This window comes from Impatiens glandulifera, chromosome 9 (assembly GCF_907164915.1).
Source record: "Impatiens glandulifera chromosome 9, dImpGla2.1, whole genome shotgun sequence".
NCBI lineage: Eukaryota > Viridiplantae > Streptophyta > Magnoliopsida > Ericales > Balsaminaceae > Impatiens > Impatiens glandulifera.
This window is the reverse complement of record NC_061870.1, coordinates 23,862,105-23,882,846: the sequence shown is the minus strand read 5'-3', so window position 1 is coordinate 23,882,846 and position 20,742 is coordinate 23,862,105. Positions and strand designations below refer to the sequence as shown.

Here is a 20,742-nt window from a genome sequence, read left to right as displayed (position 1 = left end):
TCTTTTAAATGGTAATTAAGTTTTATCTTATCGAATCACATTAAAATTATGTTATTTATGTAAGCTTTCACATTCCGTTATAATAGTTTAAAAAAAACCTCATAAGAACAATATTTATTTGTGGCTGTTAATTTATAAACAGTAATATGACTAGTGATTATGCATAAATCTCATTTTATTATCAGTTATATAGATAGGTTGATAACAAAATATTAGAAAAAAATTACTATGATACGTTGTTTGGTACGGTAGAATATGTATAATTTTTTATTTGTTTTTAGAGAGAAATGAATAATGGTGATCGAAAAAATAAATTATTTATTTTAGCAAAATAAAAACCTAAAATATAGTAATTTTAAACAAATAAAGAAAAATGTGGCTTTAAGGGGTAAACATATGGCCCGTAAACACATTTATAATCAATTAACTAGACGCAGAATTTGACGTCTAACGGATTCAAACTCAGAACCTCACAAAGAAGCTTGAGATAAATACCTTGTTGCTGTTAAGTTAGAAGAGGGCTTAAATTTAAAGTATTTTAAACAAATAAATATTATTTTTAGAGGATGATTGATTTTCTAATAAATAATGGCCCAGTTTGATTTTCTAATATTAATAACGTGTTCATAAAATAAGAGTGAAAAAGACAATAATTAATATATTGAGTGTATCACGGGTGAGAATAGGTCAATCTTGAATAGATTTTTGAAGTGCAATTATGAGATTTTACTTGGCAGTATTATTATTTGATTATTTGTGTTTCAAACGAACGGCTCTCCCATAATCTTTTGTCTACCTCAATTTACCACTGAACCTAGTAGTAAGTACGAATATATTTTCTCCCTCAATATAATTTGGGATAGAAAAAATGCTTCATTTTTAGTTTTTATTAATTTGAGTGAAACCTTGATTTTTATATTTACTTTTTTTTTTTCAAGTTTTAATATTTAAGAACATAGTTATAGTTTTTCGCTTAAACTCAAAACGCTTTCAGATGGAATTTAATTCATAATATTTTAATCTCTTAAGTGATTATTATCACTAGACTACCTTGATAGATTTAGTACAATACTATTATTATTACAAATATCTTAAAATAATAATAATTTATTTATTGGGTAAGTTTGTTATTTGAAAAATAGGCCTTGAAAAGTTGAGTTTTATATAATGAAGTCCCTAAATTCCTAAATTATTTTAATTTAGATTCTACCTATTTTAGTTATTGAAAGTGTACAAATTTGGAGAAATCTTGATCGCCGTATATTGGCCGGCAAATGGTACCTTAGGCGGCGATGGAGGTGGAATGCGTAAGAGAGTAAAGAATTCACTAATATATATATATATATTTTTTTTCTTTAATTCCGATAATTCCCGCGAATTAAACATATATTCCGTAAATAAACTTTATATACTACACACGACAATCATAGACACAATTAAAAATAAATAAATAAATAAAAAAGTTCTTTAACTGCTCAATGACCACTAACCACAGGCCACCTGAAATGCATGCATTTGCAGAAAAAAGGGTGGGTGGTGGAAATAATTCCTAATTTTATTTTTCTATTAATCCAGGTCCAAACAAAAAACTATTTTTTTTTTTAATTTGTTTAAATCTTACTATTTTGTTTTTTTATAAACGGGACCAATGTGAAAAAAAAAATCAAGAATCTTAATTTTTTCTTTCCAATTTTATTTTTTGTAAAACCCTTTAAAAATACGAATCAGGGTACTTTAGGTTTGTCTGATTCTTTTTCTTAGTTTTTTTTTTTAAAATAATCGCATGTTATAACTGCTATCATTAACTTCATTTATCAATTAAAATATTAAAATATTTTTATTTATTTTAAACATTAAATATAAACAAATATTTTAATAATTTATCAAAAATCTCAAATAATTCATTTTTTTTTTAAATAATTGTCTTTTAAAAAACTCATAAAACCCAAAATCAAACAATCCCTTAGTTAAAAGAAACCCTTTTGTAAAAATGTAAGCCTTATGAATTTGTAACCAAATTGCTTAGCAAATTCAAAAAAGAATTTGTAGCCAACACATTTGTAATTAAAGAACGTAAATTTAATTATTTTAGTAATTATTTTTTAAAATGATACATGTATATTAAAAACATGAGAAAATAAAATAAAAAAGTCACTAAAACACGAAAAGAATACTACACAGATTTTTCAGTACGAATTTCAGATAGTATCGTAATAATAACGTTATGAATTACACGCATCAATAAAATCATTGAACCTATACCGATTTTTTTCCAACCAAATAATCCACTAAAAAAATAATAGAGATAGTCACACAACGAGTTAGACTTGTCATATCTGTTGTCTAAATTCAAACTTCCAACAACTAATGCGAGACTTAGCATCACTCATTGAATTTATGTCATGCTCCAATGAAGACTTCAAATGCTTGCCACTCACGACAATGCAGAAAGAAGAAAAAGGGGAGACAATCGAGCTTTATAGTTTATCAAGAAGAATGATAACTCTCCGAAGGACTCCATATCACTTCCCAATTATTTTAGCCAAGTTATAACCTTCTAGTACCAATTATTCATTCATTATCTAAATCCAAACTTTTTTTTTTTTGAAAATTTTAAACCACAATCTCGATAACAACAAATATAGAATAAGAGATAAGTAATGACATGAATTATCACAATATAAGACATATTAGATAACCAAATCAATACAAATTATAAGAGCTAATTAAATCGACTGTGAAGAATGGATGGCGGTAACACCTATACAAATATTATTGTATATTATTCTATCTTTTTAAAGTTCAATAACAAATTTACACATCCAGCCAAAGTTTAGGAACATATTTGTAAATTGAAAATAAAAATTTATAATAAATATACCTGAAATGGTTAAACAGGTCAATGAATTCGAAATGGAGAGGGTAAAATATTGATATTTATTATTATTATTATTAGGGTAAAATTGATGACACATATTTCAACAATTTGGTTTTCTTTGTTGTCATGATCAGCATTCAACATTCAACCATCAATCCACTGTCAAGAAGATGTGATTCATAAAGACTCTTTAATCTCTTTTTGCAGATTCATACCAGACTTGCAGTAATGGATTGGCCCCCCCTCCCTCATTATAAACAGTACTCATGTAATTTATTATACCTTAAGATATTTGAATTATACATATCAATCTATGACTTTGTATTATAGAGATCAAACATTACATTAATTTACTCATTTCAAACTAATTAATTAGGTTATAGGAATTAGTATGTAATGCTTCCTAATAGTTTCTATAAAGTGTAAGCAGTCTATTTCAAATTATTCAAAGTTTATTTTAAAATGTTATGCTTTCATAGGTCATACTAATCTTCAAAATAACTGCTATAAACAAGATTTAACTATTTTAACTTTTTTTTTACTTTTCTTGCTGTGACCCGAGTTTAGTTTCGGGTCGCTAGTATGACCCACAATCATGTTTTTTTTTATAAAAATTATAGTGTTTTTATCAAATCGAACTCAAAACCTTTATTTATTTTTAACCGTGGTACAACTTAATTAAGGCCTTTATGACTTAAACTACTAGTTTTAGAAGATTTACAGTTATTTATTTATAATTATGCAGTTTCTATCTTCTCATACTACCGGCCTACTCTATTTATTGACAACCTTAAGTTTTATTGGGCTTTTAGTTTTTAGGCATATGCAAATACATTGGGCTATTTAGTCCCATACTGGGAACATTGATTTTGCTATTGTTCAATCCATATGCCAAACTAAAACTTAGATCGATTTTGATATTTTTACTTTTTGTGTCACATTCGGTAGTTTAGACTTTTTGAAGTTTGAATAATAATATTAATAATTACTAGCATTTAGTCCGTGCATTTGCACGAATAATAATATAAAAACCGTGAAAAAAAATTACGGATAACATTTTTTATTTTATTTTTAATCGTTTTAAGTTTATGGGTGAGTCAACCCACAATCCGACCTAATTATCCATTTACTCAACATCATTATATATTAGTCAGTTAAAAAGTTGAACTTATATTAATATTAAAACGTCCCGCATTTATAAATTTGGTGTTGAATTTAAAATATAAAGTCTTTGTAGCCTAGTTGGTTAAAGAGTTATACTTGTTTTGTTAGGTTGCAAGTTCGAAACATACCTCTAGCATTTTTAATTTTATTTTTAACCGTTTAAAATTTAAAAACGGGTCAACCCACAATCCGACCCAAGTATCCAAATTAACCACAGCTCTCGAAACGGCAATCCGGACACTTTAAAAATTAAGCATCATTATATATATAGATTAGTTAGTTAAAAAGTTGAATTTATATTAATATTAAAACGTCCCGCGTTTATCAAATTTGGTGTTGAATTTAAAATATAAAGTCTTTGTAACCTAGTTGGTTAAAGAGTTGTACTTGTTTTGTTAGGTTGCAAGTTCGAAACATACCTCTAGCATTTTTAATTTTATTTTTAACCGTTTTAAATTTAAAAGCGGGTCAACCCACAATCCGACCCAAGTATCCAAATTAACCACAGCTCTCGACCCGGCAATCCGGACACTTTAAAAATTAAGCATCATTATATATATATAGATTAGTTAGTTAAAAAGTTGAACTTATATTAATATTAAAACGTCCCGCGTTTATCAAATTTGGTGTTGAATTTAAAATATAAAGTCTTTGTAGCCTAGTTGGTTAAAGAGTTGTACTTGTTTTGTTAGGTTGCAAGTTTGAAACATACCTCTAGCATTTTTAATTTTATTTTTAACCGTTTAAAATTTAAAAACGGGTCAACCCACAATCCGACCCAAGTATCCAAATTAACCACAACTCTCGACCCGGCAATCCGGACACTTTAAAAATTAAGCATCATTATATATATATAGATTAGTTAGTTAAAAAGTTGAACTTATATTAATATTAAAACGTCCCGCGTTTATCAAACTTGGTGTTGAATTTAAAATATAAAGTCTTTGTAGCCTAGTTGGTTAAAGAGTTATACTTGTTTTGTTAGGTTGCAAGTTCGAAACATACCTCTAGCATTTTTAATTTTATTTTTAACCGTTTTAAATTTAAAAACGGGTCAACCCACAATCCGACCCAAGTATCCAAATTAACCACAGCTCTCGACCCGGCAATCCGGACACTTTAAAAATTAAGCATCATTATATATATAGATTAGTTAGTTAAAAAGTTGAACTTATATTAATATTAAAACGTCCCGCGTTTATCAAATTTGGTGTTGAATTTAAAATATAAAGTCTTTGTAGCCTAGTTGGTTAAAGAGTTATACTTGTTTTGTTAGGTTGCAAGTTCGAAACATACCTCTAGCATTTTTAATTTTATTTTTAACCGTTTTAAATTTAAAAACGGGTCAACCCACAATCCGACCCAAGTATCCAAATTAACCACAGCTCTCGACCCGGCAATCCGGACACTTTAAAAATTAAGCATCATTATATATATATATATAGATTAATTAGTTAAAAAGTTGAACTTATATTAATATTAAAACGTCCCGTGTTTATCAAATTTGGTGTTGAATTTAAAATATAAAGTCTTTGTAGCCAAGTTGGTTAAAGAGTTGTACTTGTTTTGTTAGGTTGCAAGTTTGAAACATACCTCTAGCATTTTTAATTTTATTTTTAACCGTTTTAAATTTAAAAACGGGTCAACCCACAATCCGACCCAAGTATCCAAATTAACCACAACTCTCGACCCGGCAATCCGGACACTTTAAAAATTAAGCATTATTATATATATATATAGATTAGTTAGTTAAAAAGTTGAACTTATATTAATATTCAAACGTCCCGCGTTTATCAAACTTGGTGTTGAATTTAAAATATAAAGTCTTTGTAGCCTAGTTGGTTAAAGAGTTGTACTTGTTTTGTTAGGTTGCAAGTTCGAAACATACCTCTAGCATTTTTAATTTTATTTTTAACCGTTTAAAATTTAAAAACGGGTCAACCCACAATCCGACCCAAGTATCCAAATTAACCACAGCTCTCGACCCGGCAATCCGGACACTTTAAAAATTAAGCATCATTATATATATATAGATTACTAACATTTTTTTTATTTAAGGAGGGTCATACGTGCGGGATTGTACTAGTTATACCCCCTCAATAACCTTGAGTTAAAATGAAATTAAAAAAATCTTAAATAATAAATTATAAAAGTCTCGGTTGTCATGACATTCACTTCAACTCACTTCAACTTAAAACGTTCTAATTACAATCGAAGGTGTGATATTTGATTTTTTAGAATCACTCTTGTCACTTGAACTATTTTAGTGACCTTAATAGAGTAGGTTTAATTCTCATTAAAAAAAAATATTTGTTAATTATTTTAATAGTAAGTTATTACAAAAAAAAATTAAAAAAAAAATTAAGGTTACAATCAATATTTTAAAGTTAATGTTTGAAACAATTCTTCGAATACTTTCTTGTCATACCCTACCCATGTAAGAAAGTATATAAAACAATTTCTTTTAAGATAATGAAATGAATATGTATTTGGTAAATAAATAAATATATAGTTGACCTAACAGTAACAACTATTTTGGTTGTCCCCTTCCTAAAAAAATATATATAGTAATTAAATGTGGGGATGATCTATTCTACAAAGAAAGGTATTTGATATTTGGTATTGTAGTAGTTGTTATATAAATATTTATATTGAGTCATTTTCTAGTTTCAAAATGTGACATAGATGATTACGATATTGGTTATTTATAATATATGCACCAATTTGATATTTATTATTGTATAACCCAATAGTTAACATGTTCTTAACCCTCTAACATAATTTTTATTTTAAATTTTAGGAATATAACACAATACCCACCACAAAAATAATAATATTATTGTGGTTACCTTATTTATATTAGTTTTCTTTTTAAATATAAGACCGATAACCACATTTTATTTGTCGCAATACTTTTGCATAATAGATCTAGGCTTTTCAATGCCTCCAAAAATGACTTGATCCCCAATCAGACCAACCCGACGAAGTCATGTTGATCCTGCTAAATAAAAGTAAGGACAATTCTACGAAATTGTCTCTTGAGCGCTTTAACATAACGCAACTAAGTTATTTTTTCCTTCTCAAGCTTTTAGAGTGCTCTTCTATAGTCAGTATTATTCAGATTTGAGTCTCGGTTAGCACCGCCGAGATAACGACTTAGGTCAGAGTACTAGTCAAGTTATAGAATATATCCACAATAAATTTCAGATTGGTAGTGGTGAATGCAATAATTATATATTTTTTTCAGTCTTGAGATATTGAATGTTATATTGTTGCATGTGATCCTACTACTACATACATTTGTTGATAATTTACTAAGTTATTAAATTGAAAAAGACATAATTCTGCATCTAATCAAATAAATGACAACAAGGAAATGAGGCCAAAAGATACGTGTTTGTTGACCAGTTAATTAATGTCATGAATAATTTACAAATGGCCATATATGTAATTAAAGACCGATTCTTCCCGTAACCATGTTGAGACACACACAAAGAGGATGCAACTTTTTTTTTAAATGATCATGCAATTATATTATGAAATTGACAGTGGTTTAAGCACAGCTGAAAAATATTATATTTGTGAAAAAAACCACATAAATAATATAAAATTAATGTGTGTGGAGATCTTTCAAAAAGTTAATGAGCTCTCCGACTGAATTTGTCAGTTTCCCACATCAAACCTCATATAATGTTAGAATGATAACATTGTTAAGTATTCGCAACGATCGCTTGAGATTGTTGAAGGTTCTACTATTTTTCTCCAACCAAATTTTCACCAGAAAATAATAGGGATATAACCCTATTGTTCTAAGCCCGCAAATCTATCTGGCTCAATCTACGTTTCCCAACATCGCAACACACACCAATAGTTCCGGGTATAACCCAATGAATACAAGTAATATTTCAAATTCTAGCGACACCCTTATCATGTAAAAAGAGATGAGGGCCGTCATCACATCCAAACCCAGGGACTAAATTATAGAATTTGAGTGATTTTAAATTTAAATAAAATATGACAGAACCTTAACATGGTCAAAATATCGACTTAAGAGATCAAATTACATGGGTTTATTTTTACTTAAAACAATGAAAGACGAAATAAAATAAAATATGGCAGAAAAAGAATTGAAGAGTAGGAAGCGTTGATGAGAAGAAATGGCAGTTTAAAAAGCAAAAGCCTCTTCTCCTCCTTTGGCTTTAATCATCTATTAATTCATCTCTCTTTGGCTTGCAAGTTTTAGCCACTCAAATCCTGGTTTTATCATTGATTCAGACACAATCAACACCTCCTCAGCACGCATAAATCATTTGACTTTCCCCCTGTTTTTCACTTTCCTTGCACTCATTTCACGTTTAAGGAACCATCTGCTGAGGATATCAATCGGCTATATCTATCTATCCAATTTCCTCTATTTCTCTGGCTGGAAAGATCGATCATATACAAACCCACAATTCAGATAGATCAATCAATCTGAAGTCTGTCATCATTCAGATTGATTCATTTCAAGTAATTACTTCTTCTTCTTCTCTTTCTCCTTCTTATTCATATAGGATCTTGATGATGAAGATTTGTGTTCATCTTGGATAATACAGAGAAATTAATTAATATGCTTGGAGAGGCAATCACCAGAGGACTCTTGTAAGTAATCATGAAAAAAATTCATGAAATTTAGTTAAAGCTTCGATCTTGATCTCTGTCTGTGTATAAATTATGCAGGATGGTACTGGGTTATGCATATCCAGCCCTTGAATGCTTCAAAGCAATGGAGAAAAGGAAACCTAACATTGAAGAACTCAGATTTTGGTGTCAATATTGGTAATTAGTTACAACCTAATCCACCTTTAAGCAATTTTTATTTGTTATTCTTTGATTTTACTTTCTTTCCTTTCAAGATGGTGTTCAAATTGAATTGGTTTCATCCTTTAAAAAAAGTGGATTTCAAACAAGACCTTATTTCTATCTTTTTTTTTTTTTTTTTTTTTTTTACTTTTGGGTAGACATAATTATTATTTTGCCTTGATTTAACTAACATTGATGCACGAAAATACTTTCCAAATCTTACATTGATAATAATAATAATTCTGTTTAAGATTTTTAGTTAGAGTTTAGCCAATAAATGTATAAAAGCACGTCTAACTTTAAATAAGAAACTTAAGTTTTGGGTCCCCTTGAAAATATTTGTTGTTGTCCAAAGTCTGGTTTAAAATAGTGATAAAAAATGATTTTTATTGAGATTTGAATTCATAACCAAATAAAAACTTTAATTTATTATCTTAAACTAATAAATTATCATATTTTATATTTAAAAATACAATAAATTTGACTAAGCATCTTACTATTTGAAATAAATGAACGACCATAACTGGATAATTTATGGACTTGCATCTATAAGTTAAATTAGTTGTCAATTCATTCAAGTTTCAATTTTTAACATAAAAGTGTTGGGTCGAAATTTATAAAATTGTTATTTAAAATTTTATTTTATAAATTATTTTAGTTAAATTTTAATGTTTATTTTAAGTAACTTTAAGGGCATAAAAAAAATGTATCTATTTAAAATCCAAACACAATGAAAATTTTCTAATAAAATTAGAAAAAAAAAGAGAAAAAGAAAAGAAGACTTGTTTGGTGTCGATTCTAGGAAGGACAGGCATTAGAAACATAATGACTTGTCTCCCTAGGATTTCAAAAACATGAATCAAACAAGTCGTTATCTTTTTGATAGTTAAGAATCTGTCTTTTCAGATAACTCCCAATTAAAGGCAACCATTTGACTGGTCATCTACGTATAAGAAATCCTTAATTAATATTGGTCCTCGTTTGAAATCCAATTCTATGGCAATTGGTTTTGATATATTATACCTTTTAAAAGAAGAAAAAATGTATTAAATTTATGAAAATAAAATAAAAACATAATAATGAGGAATAGTTTTTTTTTTAGAATTAGAACTTTTACTAGATTGTGCATTGTTAGACTTACCTCTTAAACCAAACAAGCCCCAGATAACAAAATGAAAATGAAAAATTAAATTTTGCAGGGTCATTGTAGCTGTATTGACCATCTTGGAGAGGTTTGGGGATATCTTCGTATCATGGTATTGTTCTTAATCTCAACTTCTTCTTTCATTATTCTTTTATTTCGATTTAGTTATAAGCGAGATTTTATTTACGGGTAAATTGTCAACGAGAGACTCGGACAATTTGAAGATGGTAGTAAAACATTTTAGTGACTATTTTAGTTCAATTCTATATTTAAATGAAGGCATTGTCCCAATATTAAAACTTTTGTCTGGCAAATTATACATTTTTAGATATGAACACAATTTAAATAACAATTTTTTAAAATGGGCATTGATTCTTATTCTATTTCAAAGGTTGCCAATGTATGGTGAACTCAAGTTGGCACTCTTCATCTACTTATGGTATCCCAAAACTAAGGTAAAGACTTTAAAGTCAATTAATCCATTGATCAAATCCAAAATACAAGCTTACAATCTTTTTTTCTCTACTTTCTTTACAATTGGCTATAGGGAAGTGACTACATCTACGGTAATATCGTGCAACCCTATGTTTCAAGGCATGAGCTCGATTTCGATAGAAACTTGCGGGTATTGAGAGTCAAGGTGTGGGATTTAGCCATTTACTATTGGCGTAACTGCACTGAGTTGGGGGAAGCTGCAACCTCACAAATCTTACAACGATTGACTAATTCTCAGCCCGAAAAACAAGCAAAATCCAAGAAAAGATGATAATTGTCCATTTACTTATTCATTTTTGTACATAATCTTGTAACAATAACCATAACAAGTTTATTAAGAGTTCAAATTTTCAATATATTTAGAAACCCATGAGACCTTGATTCTTAATCATAATGTAGATTAGAAAAAAAAATATTTGACAAAATCGGTGGAGGTAACTCATTTTATTTTTAAATCTTCAATATCATTAATGTTATACTTTATCTATATTTGAGCATTTTTACTTGTGTTTTTATTTTCGTTCCACACATTATTAATCTCGTTGTGTTCGAGTGTGTTTAGTGACAAATTAAGTCCTCGTAATTTTGTATTGCATTTGTTGTTAACTTAGGTTTAAACGACTATTTTATAGCACATCATTAATTTATTTATTTTTAAATAAAAAGAAAAAGAACTTTTAAACACTATGTTTGAAACAAAATTATAATATACTAATCAAACACATATTTTTATTATATGATTAACCAAACCTAAATCATAAAGACCCAATTAAAAATCTTTGCAATTAATTAGTCAAATATGAAATTCCACATTTCTTTACCGAGCTAAATCAACCATATATAATAAAAAAAATTCCACATAACTTTTAAGTTTTACCATCTTCCCGGACCGGCGCCGGTGGAATTAAACCATTAAGAGCCAACCCAATCACCAGAACCTAAAGGCTTCAAGTACTCGACCTAGGGTTCTTGATAAAACCCTTGTCATCGACCGGAAGCAGCCAGTGATCCCACCGGACATTCTAACCCAGAAACGGACAACTTGACGGCCGTCGCCGGAATCCTCTGCCACAGATTTAGACGGCTGAAGGTAAGAAGCCCAATTCGTCTGTTTTACAAATGATTTACGCATACATATACCAGAGGCGAACAGACCGCCGGCGCCGGCGCCGGTACTATCTTGTCTTGGAGAGACGGCGCCTGTATTGGGCTGGTTTTCGACGGCGGGAAGAATATCATTCAGAGAGGTATAAATAAACGGCTTCATGGAATGGAATTTGAAATCGACGGTGGAGTACCGTTGGGGATTATTTGAAAATTTAATCATCGGAGACTGAGAAATGTCGACGGAGGATGTATTTTTCCGGCGGCCTCTTCTGGTAAAAATCGATAATCAAAAGATTCAACATTTCTCATTCTTTATATATTATTAAGTTTCCAAAATAAATAATTATACTTTCCGTTTCAAAAAAAAACTAATATTTAATTTTGAGATATTGAGAAGTGTATTATTTTAAATATTTAAAAAGATATTTATAATATTTTGAATAGAATTATGAAAATTAAATATTTATATAACCAGTTTTATTAGTCAAATTAGATGTATATTCATTTATAAAAATAAAATAAAAAATCTTGATGTCAATAATTAATAAAAATATTTAATTCAAAATATTTGCATACAAATCAAATCTTTATTCTAATATCTTATTTGTCAATCTAAAATGAAATTAAGAGCTCATTTTATATGTGATTTGTTTTTAAAATTAATTTTATTTTTTTTAAGTTTGTAAGATTACATTAATTTAACGTGATCTTGAGTTAGAGATATAACTAATTACTCGATAATGAAAAAAAATCAATAATTAGTGGGATTTATTGGTTAATATTCATTCTTGGATTATTAAGAGAAATAAAAATGTCGATCAGTGGAATTCTTGAATTAGTTTGTTTTTATCCAAAATAAACGTTAAATTATTTCATATGTGTTTATTTTGTGACTAGAAAAGTGAATAATTCCAATTAGCTAGCTTATCAATTATGAGATAAATTACAATATCTGAATTATGTAATAATGACATTTTTTTAAAGATAATACATACATACAATAATGTGAGTTGGTTAATTGGCGGTTAATTATAGTATTAAAATTTAACTTTTTGATGACTAGTACAATGGTATATTTATATTTTAATATAGAAAGTGTATTATTTGAAATTGCAATAACTTTGTTAATTATAAAACAAGATAACATAATAAAATGAATCAAATATTAAATAGAATATAATAAGATATTATGTAATGTGTTGCAATTTTGAGAAGAACAAAATTACAAAATGCTTTTTGAATTTTTATTAAGAGTGTAATTAAAAATGTTAGTCAAATTTTCAATTTAAAAGTCTTTTTATGAGATCAAAGATTTTAAGTTGAATTTCAACTTTAAAAAAAAGAAATTTAATGGCTTCACATTCAATATATATTATATATATCTTTCCCATGATTATATGAAAATTGGATAGAAAACAAATCTTATACGGGTCAGAAGGTGAATATATTGCTCAAGAATATTTTAAATATTTCTGCAAATAAAATAAAATGTCCTATGAACATAATCTATTTTTATCTTCAAATTAGTTGAGAATCAAATTGTAATTCAATTCTAGAGATTTTAATACAATTTTATCAGATTTCACGTGATTTTAAACATTTAAGATATAGTTAATTCTTAAAAATATTTAATAAATATTTTTTTCTCTGTTTTTATCAAAAAAAAATATCAGGTAATTAATTAGTTAATTTATTTTTTAAATTTAGAAAATTACCACATAAAACTAAAGTAATTAGTTGGTAGGCAAATTCATGTAATATTTTAGAGAAACTATATTTTTTTATTAATTTGTTTGAATTAAATATTGTTATAACAAATATATTAAAAATCGACCAAATATCACAATATGAACACACACAAAAATAGCCACTAATTTGGAAATCATTAATTGTAATGTTCAACTAAGAGGAGAAGGACCATTTGTGACCAATGTGCAACAAGAATAATAAATTGACTGATATTTCCAGTAGAATATTTTCCATTCTAAAAGTTATTTTTGCCACTGTTGGTTATTTTTGATGAATTTTCTAATTATAAATTTTATTTAATTTTTTTTTTATTATTATTATATTTTTTTTAAGAATCTTGGTTAAAAATTATTATTTTTTACCGAATTAATTTTATATTATAGATACATATTTAAAGCTTAATATCACTGAAATGAAATTTGCCCACTAATACAAGTAGCTATTTGCATTAACCCATTATAATATAACCCACAAAAGTCTAAGCTAACTAATTATAATACAAATATTGCAATTTAATTCTCACTTAGAAAACCTTAAAATATACTTAATTTAACATTTTAACAACAACTAAACTATTTTCATATAATTGATTATTTTTAAATAATTAATTAATTTATTTAATTTACAAAATAAATAATTTTAAAAAAATATTTGTAATAAGTTATTTTAATTTTTTTAATAATCATATATATTTTTTTGAAGTTTGTAATAAATATATATTATTTTTAAATATTTTAATAAATAATTAAAGTCTTATTTTTTATTCTTAATATATTTGGTGTTGTAGTGTTTGTTTTTAAACAAAGCTAGTATCTTAAACAAAACTTATTTTATAATATTATTAATATATAACCTAAAATTTAAAAGTTAAGATTTAAGAAAATATTAAGAGTACTCAAAATGTTTTAACAAAAAAACATGACAGTTTAAAATATTTTCTTATCTTTTAAACAGTCAAACAATTTAAATACTCAAAATATTTTCTTCACTTTTAAATTCACATATTTTAAATACTCAAAATATTTTCTTAATTCTTAAACCTATTATGTCTATATATAAAATAAATAGTATTCAAGACAAGGAATATTTTTAAACAAACACTATAGTAATATTAAGAATATAAAATAAATAAATGAATATTTTATTTATTTATTAAAAACTTTAAAATAATATATATATATATATATATTTATTAAAATTTATAACAAGTTTAAAATTATTTATTTTATAATTTTTTTTTAAAAATAATAAATTAAGTTATAAAAATGTCAAAAGGTAAATAATTATTAATTTTATTTTAACAAATTGTGGTTGAGTGACTCTAGACAAAGTCCTGTTTACATGTGACTTTTTTACAAATCAATATGATGAATAAATATTTTTTAATCTGTCAATTGTTTAATTTTTTATATTTTATATATTAATTTTTTTATAATAATTATTATTTTTTTAAAATAAGAAAAACTAACATAATATGACATTTACGTCCATTACTCCTACTTCAACTAAAGCGTTTTTCGCTTATTGTTACCACTATTCCATCTTATTGTGTGTTATGAATAACGAAATTCAAATTTTTTGTAATTAATTAATAAAATATAAAATTACACATTTCCTTACCCCCAAATCTAAATCAACCATATGGAATTAAAAAAAAAATTACCACATGTTAGCTCTTAAGTATTTACCATCTCAAGTTATAAAAATAAAATTCAACTTCCAGAAACGGCGTCGTTTGAGTAAAAGGTAAGATCCCGCCCAATCACCAGAACCTAATGGCTCCAAGAACACGACCTAGGGTTCGCGACAGAACCCTAGTCATCGATCGCAAGCAGCCGGAGATTCCACCGGAGATTCTATCCCAAAGATGAACAACTTGGCCGCCGTCGCCGGAATCCTCTGTCGCTGATTTAGGCGCCTTAAGGTAGTAACCCCAATCCGTCTGTTTCACAAATGACTTACGCCTACCGGCGCCGGCGCCAGCGCTTCTTTCTTGTCTTGGAGAGGCGGCGGCTGTATTGGGTTGGAATTCGAAGGAGGGAAGAATATCTTTGAGGGAGGTATATCCTAATCGTTTGATCGATAAGAGTTCGAAATCGACGGTGGGGAATGATTGAGATGATGTTGAATAGGTAACGGTTGAGATGACGGTGGGGAAGCTGGTGGAGTATTGTTGGGGATTATTTGAAAATTGAATCATCGGAGAAACGGCGACGAAGGATGTAAAGATGGAATTTTTCCGGCGAAGATGAGGATCCATTGAAATCAGTTTCTTTTTTTAACAATCCTGGTTCTTTATATATACTTGATTTGATTTGGAACCCAAATTTCTTTTTTTCTCTACATGTAGACCCCATTATTCTTTGAGTTACCAAAATTAAAATTGTTCTTTTCTTTATTTGTTTGAAAAGATATTTATAATATATTGAATAAAATTATGATAATTAAATATTCATGTAAGTAAGTCTAACTGGATGTCAACTTTATGTCATTCTCAAATTTAAAAATTTCAAAAATATTTTCTTTTTCTAAAACAAATTATTAAAAGTCATTTTTTTTTAATCACAAGTGACTTTTCTAGTATTGAAAGGTTATTGTTTCTCTTCTAATTACTAAAATTTATATTTTTATAATATAAATAATACCTTAAATAGTTGTTTCATCGTTTTTTTTTTTATACATTTTGATTGTGTCGATGATAATTTCTCGAGTCTCTGTCCGTCTTCCTCTTGGCAAAAAAGAGGTAAATAATCTGATCTCGAACTATTTATTTTTTTTTCTAATTAAAAAAATAAATAGGACAAATGGATTAAACACATAACCCGCATACACACTTAATCAAATGCAAAACTTGTCACGTGACGGGTTCAAACCTAAGACCTCAAAGAGACTAATAATATCCACATCTTGTTGTCGCTAAACTATAAGAGAGGACTAAACAAGTGCAATTATTTAACCAACTAAGTTAATTAAACTTGAACTGATATTTCGTACGAGACTATGTTTAAAAGTATTATCTCATTATTTGTATGAGTTTTTCATTATTTCAACAATATATATAGACGAATTATTATCATCTGGTATTGTTTACCAACCATCAACTAAAGATAATTTAATTGTCCCTCAAAATACTTTGTAGAAATTTTTCTGACATTATTTCATTGATTTGTTCGATTTACTCTACTTCAACACTTATCATTTAGGAACTCATGTGAGTTCGCATTTGAAGTAGCTCTTAAAAAACTGTATAATAGTTGGATTTTTTTAATTGAAAAATTTATTTTTTTAAATTGTTTAAACAATTTGATATTTGGATCATTAATTTATTTATTTTAATTTTGTATTATCATTTATTAATTATATATATATATATATATATATATATATATATATATATATAACTCGAGAATTAATTCTTTATATATATATATATATATATATTTTAAAATTTTAATTAAGTTATCCATTAATTGAATAATAATAATAATAATAATAATAATAATAATAATAATAATAATAATAATAATAATAATAATAATAATAATATGTTTAAAAGTATTATCTCATTATTTGTATGAGTTTTTTCATTATTTCAACAATATATATAGACGAATTATTATCATCTGGTATTGTTTACCAACCATCAACTAAAGATAATTTAATTGTCCCTCAAAATACTTTGTAGAAATTTTTCTGACATCATTTCATTGGTTTGTTCGGTTTACTCTACTTCAACACTTATCATTTAGGAACTCATGTGAGTTCGCATTTGAAGTAGCTCTTAAAAAACTGTATAATAGTTGGATTTTTTTAATTGAAAATTTTATTTTTTTAAATTGTTTAAACAATTTGATATTTGGATCATTAATTTATTTATTTTAATTTTGTATTATCATTTATTAATTAATTATATATATATATATATATAACTCGAGAATTAATTCTTTATATATATATATATATATATTTTAAAATTTTAATTAAGTTATCCATTAATTGAATAATAATAATAATAATAATAATAATAATAATAATAATAATAATAATAATAATAATAATAATAATAATACCCCACATTAAAGCTGGCCAAGAAAAGTAGAAAATTAATGTTGTGGGGGTGGGGGTAGGGGGTAAATTTATTCCAACTAACTTCCATTATAAAGAAGCAAATACATGTCACATAAAGTTTAATTTGACTGGAATATATGGAGATATAACTAATTAATTAGTAGACAATTAACTAAAAAATTAAAAGTTCAATATTTCGTGGTATTTATTTGGATAGCACCCATGGTTGGACTATTAAAATAGAGATAGAAATGACATAGTCATGCCCACCAGTCTTGATTCTTGAATTAGTTTGTTTTTATGGAATCAAACATATTATTAAATATTAAATATTAAATATTAAATAATAGGAATCATGTGTGTAGCTTTGTCATCGGTAGGAAAAGTGGATAACATTACCTAGCTTATTCTATAAATGAAATAAATTACAATATCTTAATTAATTTAGTTACTTCCTTTTTTAGACCATGCATATTATTTTAGTTGGCATTATGGATAAATGTCGGTTTTGCGTTTAACTATTTCTATTTTTATTATTATTATTATTATTATTTAGAAAATTAATTAATTATAGTAGTTATAATTTTTAAACATTTTTAATTCTGGTTCGTTATTGTCATGAAAGTTCTCTTAAAAATATAGTGTTTGCAGAAAACTTGGAACTTATCTGTGGGTCAAGAATATATCATTTTCTATATCACATTTGTTTTTCGCTGATGACACGTTATACATGGTTCAGACTACTTACATGAATTTTAAACACATTCGGAATATTTTATGGGTATTCGGTACATGTTTTGGTCTTTGAGTGAATCTTAATAAGTTAAACATCTTTTTCTCAGATCTTATTTCAAATAAAAGAATGATGATGTTGGCAAATGGGGAAATTTGATAATATGACCCTAATAACCTAACTATTTTGTTTTTTAACCTCAATAAATTTGGTTTTGTTTTTTAACCTTTTTTTATAATTTTTTCCAATTATACCCCTGATAACCTTTTCATTTTTTCATTTTTTTTTTTTTTTTCTTTCTTTCTTTTTCTTTCTTTCTTTTCTTTTCTTTTCCCTCTCTCCTCTCATTCACTCCCCTCCCGTTGGTCCCCCACCACCCCCCATCCCCCACATGTCCCCCATTTCCCAAACATTCCCTTCTTCCCCAATCACCTTTCTTCTTCCTTTCCACCGCGACCCCACCACCCTCCCTTCCCCCAACTGCCAGCCACCGTAGTCAACTGCCGCCACGCCAACGACACAGCTCCGCGACGCCTGAGACCCAACTAAGACCCCGCGACGACGAGACCATCTAAATGGGTACGTTCATTTCTATCAATCTCATTTCATTCAAGTTATGGTTGAATGTCTGTCAATGTTATGGTTGAAATGCTGGGAAATGCTGGGAAATGATACGTAAACGAAATGCTGTCAAAGTCGGTCCACGCCCCACGCCCCACGCCCCACGCCCTACCCTCACGCCCCACGCCCTACTCCCACGCCCCACGCCCTACCCTCACGCCCCACGCCCAACTCCCAACCCCCACGCCCACGCCCCAACCCCCACGCCCACGCCCCACGCCCAAGCCCCACGCCCCACGCCCAACCCCCACGCCCCACGCCCACTCCCCACGCCCCACGCCAAAGACCCACGCCCCACGCCCAACCCCCACGCCCCACGCCCACACCCCACGCCAAAGACCCACGCCCCACGCCCAACCCCCACGCCCCACGCCCAACCCCCACGCCCCACGCCCACTCCTCACGCCCCACGCCCAAGCCCCACGCCCCACGCCCAACCCCCACGCCCCACGCCCACAACCCACGCCCACTACCCACGCCCAACGCCCAAGCCCCCACGCCCACTCCCCACGCCCCACGCCAAATACCCACGCCCCACGCCCATCCCCCACGCCCCACACCCACTCCCCACGCCCCACCCCCACGCCCAAGTCTCACGCCCCACCCCCACGCCCACACCCCACGCCCAAGTCTCACACCCCTCGCCTAAGACCCACGCCCCACGCCCCAGGCCCCACGCTCAACCCCCACGCCCCACGCCCAAGCCCAACGATCCATTTATGGTAGGTTTTCTTTTGTACACTAACATTTAAATTTCTATCAATTGCAGATTCCAATTTATATGTTAGCTGTTTTGTCCTATATGATGGTGAGTGGCTGAAAGATGATGAAGGTGTTAGTTCTTTTGAAGCAAATTCTTTAGTAGGTGTGCATCTATCCCGAAATACTACATATGAAGAATTAACTGAAATCGTCTATGATGCTATTCGCGTGGACAAAGTGAGATATGATTTAGTGTTGAAAGTGAAGTATAATTGTCTTTTTAAAAGAGCTCCTCCTGCTGTTATCCGATGTGATAAAGATGTGATGTTCTATGTGCAACATATTTCGACTTCACACCAAGAGCAAAACACTCCTCTTTGTGTATCTTTACTAGAGAAGTCACAACCTTCACACCCAACGGATGAAATCCAAAGAGAGGAGGTTTCTGAATTTGAGCATGAAGATCCACTCCCCCAAAATGACATACACGATGCAGTAAATGAAGAACAACAAGTCCCATTTCTTCATCCGAGTGAATTGGTTGCTAGTACCCCCCCTTTTGAACCCAGGCCAGCCACTTCCCCTATGAGGAAAACATCCATTAATGTTGAGGAACCAATCCCGGTTGAAACACATGCTCAATTAACCCTTGAAAACGGATTGGAAGTGGGTACGTTTTATGAGAACAAAAAAGAACTTCAATTGAGGGTGCATAGATATGCGATGGCTAATCATTTTGAATTCAAAATCGAAAAGTCAACAAAAGTTCTTTGGTTTGTGAAATGTGTGAATGAGAATTGCAAGTGGAGGTTGCGTGCCGTGAAAGGGAAATTTCAAGAGATGTTTGAGATTCGAAAATTACTAAATGTACACACATGCTCAATTTTGACGAGGCAAGAGAATGTGAGGCAAGCACCATCATGGGTAATTGCGGAGTGCATCAAACGTAAGTATATGGACCATCACCATGACCACATGCCTAAGAAAATAATGGAAGACATGCAGACAAATTATGGGTTTAAGCTGAAATATAATAAGGCTTGGAAGTCTAGGGAACAAGCATTAATGGCAGTGCGAGGAACAGTGGAGGAATCATATGGAAAATTGCCATCATATTTGTTCATGTTGGCGAAGAGTAACCCAGGTACCATAACTGACATTCAGACGGATGAGCATGGTCAATTCAGATATATGTTCATGTCTCTAGGCTGCTCAATCAGAGGTTTCAAGTATTGTCGT

At 29.4% G+C, this 20,742-nt stretch overlaps 1 protein-coding gene across 1 annotated transcript; it reads left to right on the top strand.

The window, feature by feature from the left end:
- The first annotated feature begins 8,297 nt into the window (after positions 1 to 8,297).
- On the top strand, positions 8,298 to 10,877 carry LOC124916496 (putative HVA22-like protein g). The gene is made up of 6 exons (XM_047457217.1): positions 8,298 to 8,551; positions 8,638 to 8,683; positions 8,762 to 8,860; positions 10,084 to 10,140; positions 10,420 to 10,483; positions 10,576 to 10,877. The coding sequence occupies exons 2-6, from the start codon at positions 8,652 to 8,654 to the stop codon at positions 10,792 to 10,794; spliced, it is 471 nt and encodes a 156-aa protein (XP_047313173.1). The 5' UTR covers positions 8,298 to 8,551; positions 8,638 to 8,651; the 3' UTR covers positions 10,795 to 10,877.
- The last annotated feature ends 9,865 nt before the right edge of the window (positions 10,878 to 20,742 follow it).